Raw genomic sequence first — 20,093 nt, 5'->3', positions numbered from 1 at the left:
TTTAGAAATGCAATGGTGAATCTACCGTGCTTTTCTGCTAGTGAAAAAAAGGAAGGGGGGACCACTTTTGAGCCCCCGAAATAGCTATGCTCATGGGAACTGCATGGATAGCACCATGTGGGACAACGGCTGTAGTAAGGAGAATTGGGGAAGAATGCACAAAAAAGTTGGCTGGATTCAACCCATATTTTTGATGAACATTTTGGAAGTGGCTAAGAAAGGTGAATGGATCAGGTCATTTCTGGCTAAAATCTTGCCTCTGCCATGAATTCCTGGCCTTTTTAAGCAGATGCCTCTGTGAAGCGTCAACCCACCTCTCTATGCAAAATGAGAATACTGACCTACCCTATAGGGATGAATGCAATGAGATTATGTGAAGTGCCTTGAATATTTTAAAGCAATATATATATGTGGTTAGCATGATTATTAAAAGTTACTGATTCTTTAAAAAAAACTATGAATGATTACAAGGGTGGCATTTGTAAAATGCAGGTTTCTTTTAGTGTAGAAACAGAAGAAGAGTTGGTTTTTATATGCCAACTTTCTCTACCACAAGGAGGAATCAAACTGGCTTACAATCACCTTCCCTTCCCCTCCCCACAACAGACATCCTGTGACATAGGTGGGGCTGAGAGAGTGTGAGACTAGTCCAAGGTTACCCAGCTGGCTTCTTGTGTAGGAGTGGGGAAACAAATCCAGGACACCAGATTAGCCTCCACCACTCATGTGGAGGAGTGGGGAATCAAACCAAGTTCTCCAGATCAGAGTCCACCGCTCCAAATCACCGCTCTTAACCACTACACCAAGCTGGTTCTCACACCAAGCTGGCTCTTGGTGTTGCAGTAAACCCTGCAACATATAAACGGTTGAAAAATAGGTCACATTAAGATACGACGGAGTGACCTGATTGTGCTGGATCAACACCTTATCAAGTTGTAATTGTCACTACAAAGCAAGTGTGCGGAAGTCTTCCTATTCAAAACATGCCTCTCTCTCTCTCTCTCACGCACACACACACAGGTTTCTAAAGGCAGCACTTTACTTTGACTTGCCATAAATAGGAACTAAAAGAACTCCAAGTTATGAACAATGATCGGTACCCAATTGGTTATTTACAATTAGCTGCTTTTAATTAAGTCCTGTTACTTTTCAGAGAAGGAACAGTTGCTGTGCAAACAGGACACACCAGGCTCTGTTTTATTTTTTCCCCTCTTAACTTTGTAATGCTTAACTATGTGAGGTGTAGTTAATGTTTCTTTAAAAGTAGGCCACTAGAGATCCCACAGAGCAATTTGCCTTGCTGAGCTAGCAGTCTGGGCTGCTGGGCAGAGGGGGTGGGAGACAACTCCCAGTTGTGCAGCAGAAGAATCGATACCAGCACAACTGGATCACTTTGCATCTAACAGGAAAAACAGAAAAGCAGTAACACAGTTATAATGTCTGACACACATAGTTAAGAAAACAAAGCTAAACGGAGACACGTTGGCTTGGCTTTTATTGGAAAGCCCAGATGCAATCTATAGTCATCAAGTTGTGGAAAAAATTCAGGACACATATAAAGTTAGGAAGGCAAATGAAGAGAACAATACAAATTAGACAAAATTTACATTTCAAAATAGCATGAAAGCGTTTTGACTGGCTTTGCCTAAAATACTCTCATTATTTTCATAGGCAATATTTTAATACATTTTCCCCATTTTTTTAAAAACAGATCTTTTGTTTATATATTTTCCCATAGTCATTGTCTTCTGTAGGAGTGTTGTCCAGAGTAAGCTTTTCTTTTCAAAAGTAGGAAAGAGTTTTCTTACGCCTACTAAAAAGGGTAAGCGACCTTCCTCTACAATGCAAGTCATGGGACACTCTGGTTTGGTGTTTATTGGCGCCAGAACTGAGGGGAAAGAATATGGACACATCCTACTGAGCAGCTTTACTTCCGTTTTGAGATGTTATACACATAATTTTTTCTGTAGCATTCTAACACTGTAATACATTCCACCACTTTTTTGAGCCTGACCCTTAGGTCAACAGCTTAGACTCACAGCTCTTGCATGCAATGCCGTTTAAAACTTCTCTGACAGAACCGCAAACACCTAGTAGTACCCAGAATTTTTTTTTTAAAGACCCAGTCAGTGTTTTTTATTTGACAGATAACGGGCTACTGGAGGGTTGAAAAACAAAAGCTAATTTGCACTTTAAATATAATGAAATACCAGGGCCTGTTCTAAGTGTCAGCAGTTCATATGCTCGACCAGAGGACACAGATCATAATAGCACCGCTACTAAATGCCAGTTACCTGCTTGACCTGCTCATGGCCTGTTTGACAAGAACACCTACTGTGCACCTGACAGCACACATAATACTACAGAATCTCAGTTTAGAAAGCAGGTAGAAAACTATTTTTATTCCATCCATGTAATTCCCTCTATATATGTAAGACACATTCAGCTGCCATTTATTACCATTCTGAATAGCAAATACAGCACAATTAAAATTAAACATCTTGTTTACATTTCAAAAATATGTTAAAAACACTCTGTGGGTTAATACAGAATTCAGCCAAAAGGACTTTTGACCAGAAAGTACTGTGTACTTTTTTTTGGGGGGGGGGGAAGAGGCCCTAAATTATGCTGCCTTGCTGTCCGTTCCCCTGCCCATTTCTAAATGAGGGTGCGAAAATGAACAGAGCTGCTTGCAGAATTCAGCAAAATTGCAAACTGTGAGCTTTTCAGAACGAATATTATTGTAACGTTTGAATTGGGGTGGGTGGGATGCAGCCACTCCAAAGCAAGGGAGAACTTCAGTGCAGGGTTCCTGACAAATGCAGATTTTGAAGATGTGAGCTTGAAAGATAAATTGTAATAAAAAAACAAACAGGAAGCTGGAAAAAAATCTCTGAATTTTGGAAGAGCAAGTGAATTTTGTGCTCCTGAATTAGCGTGCACACTGTGAGATTGGAAAGCACACCAGTGACTGAACATAAGCTGTCATACTGTCTAGGAGACAAAGCAGTCTGTTGGTGATTCATTGTAAGAGAGAGGGGGGGGGGGGAGAGAGAGAGAGAGAGAGAGAGAGAGAGAGAGAGAGAGAGAGAGAGAGAGAGAGAGAGGTGTGTCAGGCGCAAGCCTGGCTGAGAGCCCTTCCATTTACCATGGAAACTCTACCCTCTAAACTTAGATGTGGGGTAGCAGGCTGTGGTTAGTCAGTAGTGAGAGATCCATTCAGAACATGCTCGAAAGCATTCCCTTCTATTGTTGTTTCAGATGTTTCACTACTGAGGGTCAAAGCAAACATACTTTAAAGCTAACTAACAGCCCCATCCTTCCCTTTTAAGAGCTGGAAAGGCCATTAAGGGGGCAAGGTTATAATACTTTCCTCCATGGCTTCTATTTAATTTGCCACCTTCTGAAGTGGTGATAAGTACTCCCGGCCCCCAAGGATGTAATTGCAGCTTCAGAGGGGCTATCGAAGCATTGAGGAGGCATGGGAGAACAGAATTAAATAGTCCCAGTGACCTTTCCCTGGACTTAAGACTCAGCCATGTGGGGGTTGGTTATTAACTAGCTTCATAGAAATACAATAGATTCTTATATTCACATCATGTCCAGTTTAATCCTGAGACCTGGCAGTGGAATGGTTGAGCTTTGGTTCATACTAAGTTCTGCTGTCTGCATACCTCAGACCTAACGCTGTGGCTCAGTTGACACGTAACATTAAGCCTTAGTTTGCCTTCATGTGAGTGAGCCTTGGGCCCATGTACTTCCTGCTGCCCTCTCTCCTTCCCTCTCACGCTCAGTTCCCTCCCATTCATGGCAAGCCATAATGATCAAATTATGGTTTCCATTTACCTTCCAAACGGACACTGAAGATTATGATCAAACTGAGGTAACAGGGGACCATGGTTTGCTGCAAAACAGGGAGGAAGAGAGGGTACAGCACCTTGTGAGGGAAGGAGGGAGCACGTAAGTCCAAGGCTCATTCGGATAATGCCAAACTGTGGTTTGGTATTGTCCCCCAGCTGACTTACTATACTGGACTTTATTGATCAGCAAGCTGTACCAAACTATGGTAGCCTTCTGATGTAGATTTGGCACTGAAGCGAAACCTTTTTTAAAATTTCTCTTTGAACTTTTGAATACTCTCTTTGGTGGAGGAGAGGCTTAAAGGTCAATTATTTGTTTGGTGTTTCAGCTACCCATGTTACTAGCGCTGCTAGCTTTTCTCTTTCTTCCCATGAAATGCTGGAACTGTCTCCGTTAACAAAGGAGAAAAAAGCCTTGTCCCTCTTTTTCATGTCGTCGTGGGTGTACACCAAACAGCTATTCACATATACTTCACTAAGTACCCAAGACCTAGTTCTTTTCATCACATAATGCCACTTCACACTCCACATTTAAAAAAAAAAAACCTAACCGAGCTGCAAAATGAATAAATACACGTTTAGGGCTTGGAGTGTTCAAGGCAAGCTCAGCCTATGAAAATGTCACCCGTTATCGTAAGTGACTCCTACTTAGCTGCTCTCCCTCCTAGCAATGAGTCAGGAAAAGATGCTGCAGAGGCAGAAGAAGGGAAAGGAGCTGCAGGCCTAGCAGTTGGAGAACGCTCTGTCCTTTCGCAGCCGTGAAATGCACCATTTTTGAAACCTAATACAAAAATATCAACACTTCTGTCAATTAGTTATACACTGTTATATCTCTACAATATAACTCTTTATACTGTACAGCTATAACATAACAAAAGGTGCAATTCCTTTAAAAAAATTCACACACTGCACATTTTTATCATTTTATTTTAAGTATAAACCTTTTTTAAACACTTTACATAAATTAACTCCTCTGAGACTAATATTTGATGTACAGTAAATTGTAATTCATATAAAAAATCCATAAACAACTTGTCTCACATAATTTACAAAAAAAATCAAGATTTTTCCTTTGCTGCTCTATGACAAGGAGTCCACTTGCCATTCCTGCCCCCACCCCACCCCACCCCACCCCACCCCAAGGCAAACCACATGATCATTGTAAAATCCATTATTAAATTCCCATTGTAGCATAAATTGCTTGTGCCAATGTCCTTTTAGAAAGCAGCACAGTTTAAAGCCTTCAGGGTGTCCATAAACAAGAGGTTTTTTTTTGCCCCCCCACATATTAAAATGAACAGAGATATATACCACATCCTATGCAGAGAGAGGAAGAGATCGAGAGAGAGGAGAAGATAAGACGATTTCTTGTAGGCAAAGGTCAACAATTTAGTAATATTTGGAAACACCGTATGGGTATCTTAGTGAAAGACACTGCCTCAAAGGAATAGGCAGCCTGTTCCGAACCCTTTAGGCCTTTCTTTTTAATACTTTCAGTCCAACTAGAGTGCAGCGATATGCATATGTAAACATATTCTTTAAAGCAGATCACCTTTAAGGTCATTCAGAAAAAAAAAACCCAGTCTTTTTTTTTAGCAGTATAATTCTTCCAGAAGGCTCTCTCTTCTTTGTAGAGTCTATTCAGATTGTGCTACAGAAAAAAATCTGAGCAAAGGTGTATATTTAGGCTCAAGTAGTAATGCAGCAAAACCATTTGGTCTCCCTCTAAGAAGACACTGGTACAGAGTCAGTCTCTTTGGCAGCCCAGCTCAACCAGTGTGTTACCTCTTTCCAATCTCACTCTGCCTAAGGAACTGTATATTGTTAGCACTGTCTGCTAATTCAGGGTATTGCTCCACGGAGAGTACATAGTACCCATCATATCCTTGGACTTTTCCAGCACTCAGCAGCTGCCTCTTTTCCCCTTCGGTCCATAATCTGGCACCTTCCTCTCCATCTCTCACTCTTTGCTGTTCTCTGGCCCAGGCATTGGATAAAGCCCTTTGCCTAGCCTGCTCCAATATCCGCGCCTTTTCCTCGTCAAGAGTCATGCCATAGCGGACGTGAAGAGCCAGCGCACCGTACTGCATCTCAACATCGGCAAACCTACGAGTCCTGCCATTTACTACAGTGGTAGACTGTGAAACAGTGACGTTGATGCCATTTTCCAAGGCTTTCCGGCCGCTCGTCAATCTCAGCGTGCCTAGGTCGCTCTCCGGCGAAGTGGTCTTTATGAAGTAGTGCGTGTCCTTTCCTTCAATGGTGAAATGTAAGTTCTCCAGGTAGTACGCATTGTTCAGAACCGCTGCCACTTTGATACAATCCTCGTTAGCAATGTTGAGCACATTGGTCTGTACTTTGCCTTGATTGACAGCAAGCATCACCCCTTTCCCGATCAGAGACTTTACGGTTGCGAACCACAGCCACGACTTCTCACTGCCAGGCCTACGCTTGCTAATCTGGACTTCTGCCATCTTCCCCAGGGACAAGAATGCCTTCGCTTGCCGGGCCACTTGTTGTTGGACTCCAGAAATTGGCTGAAAATAAGAACAGGCAGAAGTTTTACAAACCACATGTAGCCCCCTTGATTCCGACCATCCTGTATTTTTGGCGCAGTTCCTAGACCTGACAATAGGACATGCCATAACTGAAGAGCTAACTGAATCCACACACTGCATTATATTATTACAAATGGCACGGTAATTGATAATGCTCAATTTCCTCGTTTTTGTCTCCTTGAGAAATTCCTTGCACTGGATCTCTCCAAAGGAAATGGGAAAGGTTGCATATAGAACACTATTATGTTTAATACTTAGCATTTACATAGGCCTTTCATATGTTAATTAACTCATATTGAAAACAGTTGTGGAAAGCAGTAACATGAACATTTTCCAGATGAGGAAATGGAGACAGTAAGGCAAATTAGCTTGCTCAAGGTTGCAAGTGTGAATGAATGTCAAATCAGGGGCTCAGCTGAGATTTTTTACTAGCCCTATTCTCACAGTATAAATTCTTCCATAGAGACTAACAAATCTTTTGGGGAATGGCCTTGAAGAGGATTACTACCCCTGTTCCCAAATTGAAGATTTCCCTCACTTCATGTCTAATTCTGAAATAAGTAGACTTAAGACAAGAGCCTGTGTTCAGGTACACTACCATACGTTTTTCCTACATGGAGGAAAGAAATTTTGTGCAAAGGAACAAAATTCCCATATTCATGCACATCACCATGCACAAGTATATATTTTGCTGTAACCTAGCATGCTGCCTTCTACTGCTTGCATTTGCATAACTGTCTCTCATACTGAGCATGTTCCCTCTTGTTCCTATCTACTATCAGCACTATTTGGGTCACAGTTTCATGGTAGTAAAGGAAATACTGACAAATTGCGTTGTAGGAAATCAAGGTTCAAATCCTTTTGCAATTAATAAAGCTTACTGACGGCTTTGGAAAAGTACCTATCGCTCACCCTAACCTTTGACATACAATTGTTGAGATAAGCAATGTGTTAAGGAGTACAAATTATTTGCATCCTAAATTATTTATATTATAGAAATTATCAATAAAAACATTAGGTTGGATCCTAAGTTCCCATTCCTTGCTCAAAGTGTTGCTAACATGGAGGGACAGATGGATGTTGACTGAACTAGAAAAAGAAGGGTGGAAGAGAACACCCCCCCAAAAAAAACACAGTCCCTGTATGTGTGTCCAGGACAGTAAACTTGTGCTGATGTCTTTCGTAACAGTGGTGTGAATATGATTTCTTGTAGAGGCAAAACAGTTTAGGAAACTGATACGTAGCTCAGGAAGCCATCATGTGTCAGATATGTAGTTGTTTTGACTCTTTATGTGGACAACTGGCTATGTTCCAGAGATGCTTTAGAACAATTGTTTTGGGTTTACCACTTCTTAAAAGTTTCACACGGTAACTAAAAATTTGATGGCGCATGGCCGTATGCTCTCCGAACAGTTAAGATTTATGATAGCTATTTTCCTAAATGGCATATATAGCTTTTGTACTTTACATTCCATACTTTTTCTTTCATCATTTAAAACTGCTACGTATTGCCGGTCTGCTTAAGATTCCCCCCCACAAACCAAGACATTCCATAGCATCAAGAATTTGGACTCCATGTAATAGGTTTTTCCTGAGGTAATTTCACATTCAATATTTTATCTTCACATATAAAACATGGTTAATATTAAAGAGAAGTAAAATTGTACTGGTGCTTGGTATGCATAATTTATGTCACCTGGTCTTCTGTTTATTTCACAGTCTATTTTTTATTACAGTGTTCACATTCTGCCTTGAGGCAGGGTGCTGGTACAAATGCAATCTCCGTAGTTTCCACTGGGAAAGTTACAATTCTTAAAAGAGGTTTCAAAGTACTATTATTTATTGATTAATTCTCCCTCCTTCTCCTTTTAGTCTACATTACAGAAAGGAAATGAGGTTGAAATTCAGATCCAATACTTAGCAAAGGCACAAAAGGAGTAGAATTAGCATCTAGGCAATGGATGTCTTTTGGAAGAAAAATACCCAGATCTTTACAATATACCGTTTATTTTTTTTTAAATGCCATGTAGGCCTCTGGTGATTATAGTGCTCAAACAGAATACCATTCTTTATTCAATTGGGTTACAACTACATTTTCATTTTCTTTTTTCCTTACCGGTACATCATCCCATTGCTGACTCTTCACAAGTTCATAAGAGGGCTCTGTTAAATCAAATTTGGGCACAGGGAAACCAGGAATAGCATTGTGCAGGTGGAATCCAAATGTCACTAGCCAGCTGTTAACATCTACAAAGCAATTGGAAAGAAAGAAAGAAAGAAAGAAAGAAAGAAAGAAAGAAAGAAAGAAAGAAAGACATCAAATTTTCTCCTCCATTTATTGAATTTAATGCTGTACAATTTTTATTAATGTCAGTAGAGGTGGAAACTGTATTTTGAGATATAGTTCAATATCATTTGGGGAGAAACCATAGTCCTTCTCGGATGTAACAATCATGTGTAGAGGAAGCTCATAATCCACACATAATGGGAGCATGTGCTACTTCCGATACATGCAGCTGCTGTGTTGTGTGAATAGGGGCAACATGCATATTTACTGTGAATGTACAGCCTGAATAGGTACAAACTGACTACTGTATTTTCCAGCAATCACATTCATTTGTACCAAGACAGTCTCTACATGGTAAATACACAAACTGCCCCTCTGTACACAACATAGCAACCACAGATATCGGGGGTGTCACAGGTAGTATACGTTCCCATTATGCATTGTTGGCAGGCTCCTGACGACTGTAACATCTGAAAAAGACTCATAATAGGGCAGTATCTTGTCTGACTCTGCATTCTTCTTTCCTACAGTGACCAATAAAGATGCACAAATTCACTGCTACCCTGAGCCAGTGAATTTCATCTGCATGTTCCCTTTTCGTATGGAAGCTGTACATGTGGCTCATCTTGCTGGATCCGAGTTGCATCCCTGGGTTGTTTTGCTAGATTGGGACTGCAAGCACAGTAGTATATTGGAATTTTTGCATATACATAATGAGATATCTTGGGGATGGGACCCAAAATAATTTATGTTTTATATACTCTTTATACACATAGCCTGAATGTAATTTTAAACAATATTTTAAGTAATTTTGTGTACACTGAACCATCAGAAAGCAAAGATGTAACTATCTCACCAGAATACCTGACCAGCTGTTAAACAAGAGCAACAACAAACAAACAAACAAACAACGGCAGGCTTTCGGTCTCCACCTATGATGCAGTGTACATGGTATTTTTATTTTATTTTAGGTGAGAATAAACATTGAAAGCAGGCAGCACAGATCTGCCTGAATGCCGGCTCGAAGGGTCCGGTTTTCGGATCAGTCCGGATATGGGATGTCCAGATAAGGGATACTCTACCTGTAGTGGTACAGAGTCCAGACCACTTTCCGTACTTATTCTGCTAACAGGTCATGGTCACAATGAAGCTGACCACCCAGATTATCAGTTTAGGGGCCAAGCATGAAACAAACCTAGTTGAGCAATGTATTCAACTTTCTGAGGATCAGAATGGCTGCCTTTAGATTTCACCAATGTTTACTGCGTCTGCAGGTGTTATTGTTAGAGGACCTCAACCTTAAAATGAACTTATGGCTCCAGGCATGTCTTCCCCTTCTGAACTGGCGTCATAATATCGCCATACACATGGCACCTTTTCCAAACAACGGAAAGAACAAGGAAAGTTCTTCAGTACAGTGAAATGAACACAAGTCTCTCTCCACATTTCACACACTCTTTGGTGAATGCAACAACAGTTTGTGTAAAAGGGGAATGAAGGGTGAGGTAGCAAGATCCATTTTGTGAACGCTGCATGTTCACAGGATCCAAGCAATTAAGCTGAATTATTTCCGCATGTGAAAACAGAAAGTTGGAAGCAGGTTAGGCATTAAAATATACTGAAGCAAAAGCTTCAGGCAAGTAGATTTATGTCCTGCACTGATCCTTTTGCTCTGATTATTCCCTATGAAAAGAAGCAGAAAAGATGGCAGAGCTGCGGGAGTTAAGGAACACAATTTTCTATTTAATATACAAATGAACACCCAACCATAAACAGCAAGTGGGAGTGATAGCATATTATTTTTCATACTGGTAGACATGGGCTTGGAAACCTTCCCTTTACAAAGATTATCATCTGAGGTGTTACCATGCAAGTAACAAACTCTACCAAGTTCTACAGCTAAAGCTGCCATCTGGCATAACACCACCCATAATATTCAATATATTTACAGATTTATAAATGGTTGCCATGGTTGCAGTCTACAAGTCAAAGACATAGCGGGAAACATCAAAATTTCATTTTCTTTTCTGCAATTTCTTTATTCTGAATATCTCTAGAGAGTTATGATATTGCTCAGAGACAAAGGATTCAATTGCCACTTATGAGGTTTTTTGACCTGATACTTCGTTTAATTCCTATTCACACCATTTGTTGTTCTGATTTCTTTGGTGGGAAAATACTTGCTCTAATTATTTGATAAATGAGGCCAACTTCTCACTTGGTCCATCATTATTATGAAAACAATGACCCTGATACTCTTCACTAAAATGCATGATAGATATTTTTAAGCATTCTTTTTGCACAATTGTTTTTTCTCCCTGTTCACATAAAATGGAATGTACTAGAACATGCATGACCAATTGTTTGCCCAGCAATATTTTGAACTATGTTTTACTGCTCTATATTTTTCCTCCATATTCAGCAGACAATATATAAACCAGATGTTGTGTATCCAAGGTAATAGGTACAATGCCCAATCTCCCCTTGCTGTTTCCCCTCTTCCACATTGCTTTTGTACATGCAGCATAGTCTTTTTTGGTGGTCCAAGGGGAGCCCACCTACTTTACACATCAGCAGAAAAATTAGTTAGATCCAACCTATTATTAGCAGAAGAAATGCCTGTTAGGTGTACTTCTCGTTAAAAAAACAACAATGTTATTTACCTGTGATATAATCTTTCACATCATGTATTTTGCTGGCTGGATTGTTATTTCGAAACATATACAGATTAAAAGGAGCTGGATCCTTCCCTATTTTTTTCCAGAGTTCAATGTCAGGTGTAGTCCAGCGGCCTGCCAGTATGTCATAATCTCTTTGGCCAAAATGAATTAGTTTGGTCAGAGGGTCATAAAGGCCTCCATGGAATCCTATCACCAACTGGAAGTCAAGGTTGGAGTCAAAATAGATCTCACCATAAGCTGTGTACTGGATCTGCTTAAGCATTAGACCATTGCTACTAAAAACGGCCAGTGGTGTGCCAGTGTTGTCTGATGCAATGTAGAACTCATCACCACTGCTAATTTCCATGGCAAAAAGGTGTCCTTGCAAGTCATAGTAGAGAGAGGTGATTTCAGAACTTGAATGGTTGTATACATGAGTTATCCTTGTTGGATAGGTGAGGTCTGCATAAAAAAACTGAAGGTGTTGTCCCAGACTGGTTTTGCTCGAAACCCGTCTCCCAAGTCCATCATAACGATATATCACTGTCCACCCACTTCCTTTGCTGTAAACTCTGGTAAGGAGGCCCTTTGAGCTGTATTCAAAGATTTCAGTACCCCTCTGTCGCAGGAATCCATCTTCATCTAACCGGTATTGAACATCGCCTAGTCGAGTGATTCTGTCTCTCAAATCATACCGAAGGGGTGTCAAACGAGCACTATTGCTTGGGTTGAGCAAGTGGAGGTTGCCATTCAAATCATAGTTATATCGCCACATTATTTTCTCATTGAGATAAACTGTCTGTAGCTGACCATCGACGTCATATTCATAAGCATACTTGGTTGTGTTAGCAAATGGCCCTATTTTGATTTCTCTTTTAGTTACCCGTCCCATGTTATCATACTGAATCGTAATCCAGTACATAAGTGACCTGAATATTTCATACTGGATTTCCTTTATGCGCCCGTGGGCATCAAAGTGTTTTGTGTAAGTCATAACAGCTGTTGATATTATCTGGTTAATATCATAATATATAACCCCAAATTTTCCAAACTGCTCAACTTTTCCGGAAATATCATCAAACTGGTAAAGATCAATAGGCAATGGAGTTTCATTGATAACGCCTTGCATGCTAGTCACTCTGAAACTATTGTCATAGCTGTAGTCAAATCGGGCGTTTACCATTCCGTCTTCACTAAAGCGGAAAATCTGCCTGTCAATCAATGGGCCAATTTGTCTGTATCTAATAGTGCAGATAAAACCATCGCTCTGGAGGTTTACTGTTTTCAGAACCCCTGCTGTCTCATCATAAGTAAAACTGACTCTTGTACTATCATACAGAATTTCTGAGAGCCTGGTCTGCCTTCGATATTTGAACAGGACTCTTCGACTTGTACCCAAGAAAGCAGTTTGTAGCAGCTGCCCTTCCTCGTTGTAGTCCATGATGACTGAGGCATTGCTTTCAGGGGGATTATAGATGTTCCGATAATAGCCAATGGAACGGATAGTTTGCATAGTATGGCGAGCAACACTGGGCATGGTTATAGCAGAAAGCCGGTCCAGTAAGTCATATTCAAAGATGTATTGACGTTGGCTGTGCAGCAAAAGGACCATAGACTGAAAAGTGGAAAAAAATTTGTTTAATGAAGTGTTAAATACACTGTACAATTCTATTCGAGTAAGCTTTTAAATTCGATTATCCTTGACCTTACATACTGCTAATTATTCTCCTTCCTAATTCATTTGGATATTTAATGGGGAGAGGTTCTGTAATTAGCAGCTCCATATTCATAATGTGCTACTAGTTGTGATTGAGTCATTCTTCTATCAAGTACTCTCAGCCAAACAGCAGATTGTCAATGGATTTTGATAAGTCATGTTTAATACCGGCAAAAGTGAAGCTGTCTTAAAGCCAATAACTCAAGAAGGAAACAACATATGGAAAAGACAATTTCACTCCTGTAATTAGCGATAATTTACTAGCCTGAAGATCCCTGAACCTCCACTTCTACATCAATTCATCAGATGGGCAAAGAAATTGGTTTGTTATTTACATCACACTTAACAATCAGTCTCCAAATGACTACAGTGAATCACTGGCCTTGTTGCGTTACATTATTCACATGATGATGCTTGAAACTGTCAGTATCGGGCATCATAGGTCATTGGCTCTTATCACCGGAGGCAAATTTTCCCCCAAGGAAACCCAGCTAAAATATGTTAAAAAGCAATGAGAAGTGACGTTTCTTCACTTGTGTTGATTTGGGGATCTTTTCTGCCAACTGAGTACCGAGGCGATAAACACACCTAGATTTTATATCAGGGATTGTGTGGATTGTTGTTCATGATACTTAACTGATGCATAAGCCATATAATTTCTGATACAAAATCTAGGGAAAACCCAATGAAGAGAGAGACGGGAAACGTTGCATTATTAAGAGTAGGCTCTGATCCATTCTCCATCTCTGGAACTAGCAGTGTTCTGAACTGCAGGGAACAGTCTATGGACAATTAGACATCACAGACATTTACATCAGTTGCCATTTATCAGCACTGACTAGAAATAAAGGATTTGGGAATTTTTAGTAAATTTGGGAACTTAATCAAGGATTTTAATACTTACAATAAAGGGATTGTTAGGGGTAATTCTGGATTGGTGCGTTTATTGGCATAGTACTCAGTTGAAAGAAAGAAAAAATCCTAGAATCAGCAACTTGATGACCAATGCTATTATATGGAACACACAAACTTCTCAATTTAAAAACCTGTAACATATTTCTCGCTTTCTCTACTATGATGTGGTATATCAGCAATACATAACATTGTGAGTTTCCCAATGGTGGCAAGAGGGAGCTATTCCTCTCCTTTCGACACAGAAACCTGGACTACGTGTCAAGGCAGCAGAAGCGACTGGTGCTGCTGTACCAATGGGCAGGGCAGTGGATTGTGTTGGAATATGCAACAGTAAGTGTTAAAACAAAATAAATTGCTCCTGCAAGGAGCAGAACATGGGAAAGTTGGTCAGATAAAAGATGTGGGTGTTACGACCTTTGTTCTCTTCCTGTCCGCCAAGTACAGAACACCTGTGTTCAACTTGCAGCACACAGACAGGCACCGAGTGTATAGGGGGCAATAGGGATTGGACTGCCGAGGACATTTGGCGTGATCTTGACTTGCTAAATATGTCCACATCTCTCTGAGGTCACTGAGGTATAAGCATTTAAGTGGCCTTTATATCCCTTTGACTTCAATGACGTTTCAACTTTTTATGCATTACAGTCACTGGTAGCAAACCAGTAAATGCGAGCGAATGGAATTTGCATTCCGGATCCAGAATTGCAAACATCTATGCATTTTCTGTAAGTACTGATCTTTGCTGTTTCATTGGCAAACCGTGCCAATCTCATGCAGCATGGTCTGGGGTCTGCAACAGTTTTGTGCATTGTTAATTTATTGTTTAATTGCAATATAGACGGATGCATTCCCAAAACAGAACATTACCTTTTCAAGATATGTGTAACTCCACGTTTTGCCATCAGCAAACGCTCTGGATACAACCCTACCCTTGCAATATAGACGGATGCATTCCCAAAACAGAACGTTACCTTTTCAAGATATGTGTAACTCCATGTTTTGCCATCAGCAAACACTCTGGATACAATCCTACCCTGGCCATCATAGTCCACTTTCTCACTTGTGGTCCCACGCTGGATACTGCCAATTTGACCTGTAGACGAATAGGTCACATTGACAGCCATCAGCTTGCTGCTCGGCAGCCAGAGAGTGGGATGTCCCGATGTGTCATAGGCAATCCTTAACAGAAATTTACGATGGTCATCGTAGATCTTTTCTGTCTTTGTCATCCGATCAAAGTCAACTGAAAGGAGGTTCCTGCCATTAACCTTTTACAAAACAAACAAGACAACAAAATAAATCATGTTGTTGGAATACCAGCGTCTATTAATTCCATATAGCACCAGCTAGTGTTCGAACATCATTGTTTAAACACCATTTAAAATGATTGATTTCCTTTGTCACTAAATTAATTTAGCAACTTCTTGGTACAAGTCCGAGACATTAGATTAACTGCTGTTTTAAAAGGTTTCATTAAATAAAGATGTCTTGGCATTTACTCAAAACCTTTCCATTAATTCCCAAGGAATTTAGTTAAATGTTAATATAATATAAAATATATATATACATTGATAAGTTTCATAATGATTACCAGCAAGATTTATAGCAGATACTATGGAGGGATAAGAGGATTTTAATCCATGTAGGGCCAAATATAGAACAAAATAGAAGGCTGGTAAATTCACCAATGAAACATAACTACCGTATTTTCCGGCGTACAAGACGACTGGGCGTATAAGACGACCCCCCATTTTTACAGTTAAAATTTAGAGTTTGGGATTGTCCCGAGTCCGCGGCCTAGGGTCGGCCCTCAGGACTGCGCCCCAACCCCGCGGCCGCCCCCAGACCTCCTGGAGTGGCCCAACCCAAGTCCGCGGCCTGGGGCCAGCCCTCGGGACTGCGCCCCAACCCCGCGGCCACCACCGGTCCTCCTGGGGCGGCTCAACCCCCGGGGACATGGACAGAGCGGAGGCGGCTCCCCAGGGAGATTCTCCAGTCCGGCTCGGAATTCAGCATCCGGCGTATAAGACGACACCCGGCGTATAAGACGACCCCCGACTTTTGAGAAGATTTTCCTGGGTTAAAAAGTAGTCTTATACGCCAGAAAATACAGTAACTACATTTGAAATTAATCATTAGGACCACACAGCCTTGTTTCCCACAAAAAATTTGGCTTATTTTCATTAAACCATTTTGCAGTGTTAAAATGATTATTTACATAAATGATGGATTTATAAGGCATTTCATACATTACAGCATTGTGAATAGCACCTCATTACTATCTTATGAGGAATGGTCTGGTGAAATTATCTCTGGTTCCTGTTAGTTATCTGATTACATTGCTTATTACTAGAAACAAACTTTTCCATCACCGTTTTCCTTGGGCCTTGGGCCATCCATCCATTCTCAGCCTAACCTACTTCACATGGTTGTGGTGAGAGTAAAATGGAGGAGAGGATAATTTATTTAATTACTTTATTTATACCCTGCCTTTTTGCTCTCATCAGGGCCACCAAAGCAACTGGTTAAAAATATACGTAAGAAAAATGCATCTTACAAGTTATTAAAACAAAAAAAACCCACCCATTTAATTAAAACCAAGCTAAAATATACAAGGTAAGCTGTTTTGGGTAACAATTGGGCAGAACGGTGGGGTATAAATAATAAAATGTATAGCCAGGATTAGGACTGCTAGGTCCCTCTTCACCACTGGCGAGAGGTTTTTGGGACGATGCCTGAGGAAGGTGGGGTTTGGGGAGGGACTTCAATGCCATAGAGCCCAATTGCCAAAGCAGCCATTTTCTCCAGGTAAACTGATCTCTATCGGCTATAGAGCAATTGTAATAGCAGGCGATCTCCAGCTAGTACCTGGAGGTTGGCAACCCTAGCCAGGATCCTGTTCTACATGGCCAATAGAATTTGGGTCTTTTTATTACTACTCTCTACCAGAAAGCTTACAGCTTGATTCTAAGCTCACTTTAAAGTTCTATTAAATCAATAGTCTTCACTTTGAAATAACTATACTTAGAATGAAAAAAAAAAGACTGTCATGCTAGGAAAAGTTGAGGGCAGCAGGAAAAGAGGAAGACCCAACGAGAGATGGATTGACTCAATAAAGGAAGCCACAGCCTTCAATTTGCAAGATCTGAGCAAGGCTGTCATACATAGGACATTTTGGGGGTCTTTCATTCATAGGGTCACCAAGAGTCGGAAGCGACTTGACGGCACTTAACACACACACACACACAGAATGAAAAAGCCAGGTCTGTCTGTGAGATTCACTGCTGTATCATTCACCTGTTACTTCCAGGCCGTGATAGGATACACTCAACTGCTGATATTTTAGAGGGATTATTGGAAAGGTCATAGCTGTTTATTGCTTATGATGATTGTTTTAATAGTTCTAATTTTAAGCTTTTAAAAAAATGGAGATTGCCCCCCAAATGATTGTTTGTTCCTGACCTGTCCTTGCCAAGGTTGCTACATAGACTGTCAGCCTCTTATGATCACAGATTGGATCAAGTCAGCAATTAATCTGTGTAGTAGTTAGGGTTGCCAACTCCAGGTTGGGAAATTCCTGGAGATTTGGGGGAGGAGCCTTGAAAGGGCATGATTTGGGGAAGGGAGGTACCTCTATAGGGTACACTGCTATAGAGACCACCTTCCAAAGCAGCCATTTCCCCCTGAGGAACTGATTTATGTCAGCTGGAGATCAGCTGGGAGGTACCTTTATAGGGTACACTGCTATAGAGGCCACCTTCCAAAGCAGCCATTTCCCCCTGGGGAACTTATTTATGTCAGCTGGCGATCAGTCGTAATTGCAGGAGATTACCAGGTCCTGCCTGGAAGTTGGCAACCCTAGTAGCAGTAGGCAATTTGTTTGTTCTTCATGTGGATCTGTCGTGGGCTTATCACAGGGTTCTAGTTTGATTCCCCTACTATCTAATGTAACGAACTGCAGGCTTGGAGGCCACATATTCATTATAATTTCCCCCATTTTGTTATGTTTTCTGCTCCTGGGGTCTTACTAGGCTCTCAAGATGGGCTTTCCACCCCTAATTGCTTGGGCTTAATTTTTTCCCTGTGAGGGGGAGGGAGATCCCGAGAAGTTCAGGACTCAGGATTAGTCCTTGCCTGTATTGGAGGGGGAAGGGTAACCAATACTGGGTAAGGGAGCAGGGATCTGTGAGGAGTTTATAAAACCCTTCCTCTCCAATGTTCAGTTTGCATTTCCACTGAGATGTGTACCCTTACGTGGGGAAGTATGGGCTATGCTGGCTGTTCCTTGAGAAGGACTATGGGGCAGTAAGTTTAGTTAAGGAATACATTTAATTCAGAGGTACTGGGGACCTCTGATTGCGTTTCTTTGCCTGGTAATCTTTAAACAGTAAAAGTACCCCCCGACCTTTTCTAAGTTAAATGTAGCCTTTAGTTAAATAAACCTTTAAAAACTTTGTTGTGGTTCTTTATATGCCTCAGGCTCAGTGGCTTATCCAGGCCTGTTGTAATAACGGGCTCCACCAAGGGAATTCAAGGGAGAACCCCTGGGTCCCTCTTAAGTAAAGACAAACCATCAAACTCCTGGATTGTGGCAGAAGTATACCAACTCCCCCAGGGGTTAAGCAGGGTGGGTGGAAAGGAAGCAGAAAGGGGTAAGGGTGGGTGGGGTAGTCTGAAGCCCAGCAAAGGGGTTCTGTGACAGATCCCTCTCACTCAAGGGCACCCACTTCCACAACAAACATACAACTAAGAGGTAGTAAGGATGTACAGCTTCAGGTTATTATATTTTGGCCATTTATGCACGGGTTTGCCTCGGATTTGCCGCTCTCTAGATGCTTGTTTTCCCCATCCGAATTCTCAAAACTCAAAAATAAGCCCCCATGCAGAGTTTTGAGAGTTTGGATGGGGAAAACGGGCATCTAGAGAGCGGCAAATCCAAATCCAAACCTCCCGTGCATAAATGGCCTTCCAATACTTATATGGGGAACATTTATATCCATGCTTTTTGGGGGGGGGGATGATGTTCTGTTACTGGGCATTTATGCATGAAATATCACTCAAATTTAAAACAAGAACTTTGTTTTTGGTTCCAGAATGCGACCCCCTCCTCCCCATTTTTGAGTAATTATTGGATTGTCCTTTAACAGCTTTAATGAACCAACAAATGTATTAAAAAAAAGATGTAGGCTCTGGAAACGTTTAAAATCGGTTTTACCATATCGATGGAATAATTCCATTTGCTCTTTTTCCACAATTTGATTTATTTGTTCTTGGTACAACTTTGACCTTAAATTAGCCTTTCCTTGGTGCTCTATTTATTATCTTTAAACAGGAAGGAAGGAAGATGAGCTGGCTTTCCTCACCCCCCCCCCAAAAAAAGGGTTTGGTTCTGCTCCGGTTTACATACTCTGTGAACGTTTATGAGTATAGCTTCTGCCTGGGATACATACTCATAAGCAGACCCATGTGCTGATTAAAACAGCATAATAGAGCCTTTTCCTACCTCCAAACAAAGGTTTGCTGTATTACAAATTTGCTCATGAGTAGACCTATGCCTAGAGGGTTCTCAACCTGCTACTTGAGATGGACCCTTTCCCAAGCCAGTTACGTGGTACCTGCAGCAAACTGATTAGCTGGGAAGGTTGCTGAAGCAGCTGCCTGGCACTCTCCCTGCCTGGGGACCAACTTATTAATAAGTACATTAGGATATTCACGAGTAGAATCATAGAATCATAGAGTTGGAAGGGACCACCAGGTCATCTAGTCCAACCCCCTGTACAATGCAGGAAATTAACAACTATCTCCCCCCCACATCCCCAGTGACTCCAACCCTCCCATGGTCAAAGACCCATGGTCAAAGAACCCTTCCCAACCAGCAGATCAAATGGTCCTGCAATGTTTATTCAGACACTGTGGGGCTTTGGTAAAGCAGAGTTTCTTTCTCTCCCCCTTTTCAGTATCTGCCATTCATTTATATCTACAGTTCATAGTATCCTTTTTCAAGACCATTTTCAGTATGAGAACCATTAGTCTGTTCCCAGTGTTACAAAAATGGATTAAATTACTACTACACAATTAAAACCTGAATTGATACAG

General features: G+C 41.0%; 1 protein-coding gene across 8 annotated transcripts in view; it reads right to left on the bottom strand.

The window, feature by feature from the left end:
• Positions 1-4,989: 4,989 nt before the first annotated feature.
• Positions 4,990-20,093, bottom strand: part of TENM3 (teneurin transmembrane protein 3) — a 469,013-nt gene continuing 453,909 nt past the window's right edge. For all 8 annotated transcript variants that reach the window (XM_056855868.1, XM_056855869.1, XM_056855871.1 and 5 more), the window contains 4 exons: positions 14,969-15,265; positions 11,369-12,980; positions 8,535-8,665; positions 4,990-6,397 (listed from right to left, as the gene is read on the bottom strand). In XM_056855868.1, coding sequence (XP_056711846.1) covers positions 5,642-6,397; positions 8,535-8,665; positions 11,369-12,980; positions 14,969-15,265 — 2,796 coding nt within the window. In that variant the 3' untranslated portion in view covers positions 4,990-5,641. The remainder of the gene's footprint in view (positions 6,398-8,534; positions 8,666-11,368; positions 12,981-14,968; positions 15,266-20,093) is intronic.

The sequence above is a fragment of the Euleptes europaea genome, chromosome 9 (assembly GCF_029931775.1).
Source record: "Euleptes europaea isolate rEulEur1 chromosome 9, rEulEur1.hap1, whole genome shotgun sequence".
Classification (NCBI taxonomy): Eukaryota; Metazoa; Chordata; class Lepidosauria; order Squamata; family Sphaerodactylidae; genus Euleptes; species Euleptes europaea.
Note: the sequence above shows the minus strand (reverse complement) of the source record. Positions and strands in the feature narration are given on the sequence as shown.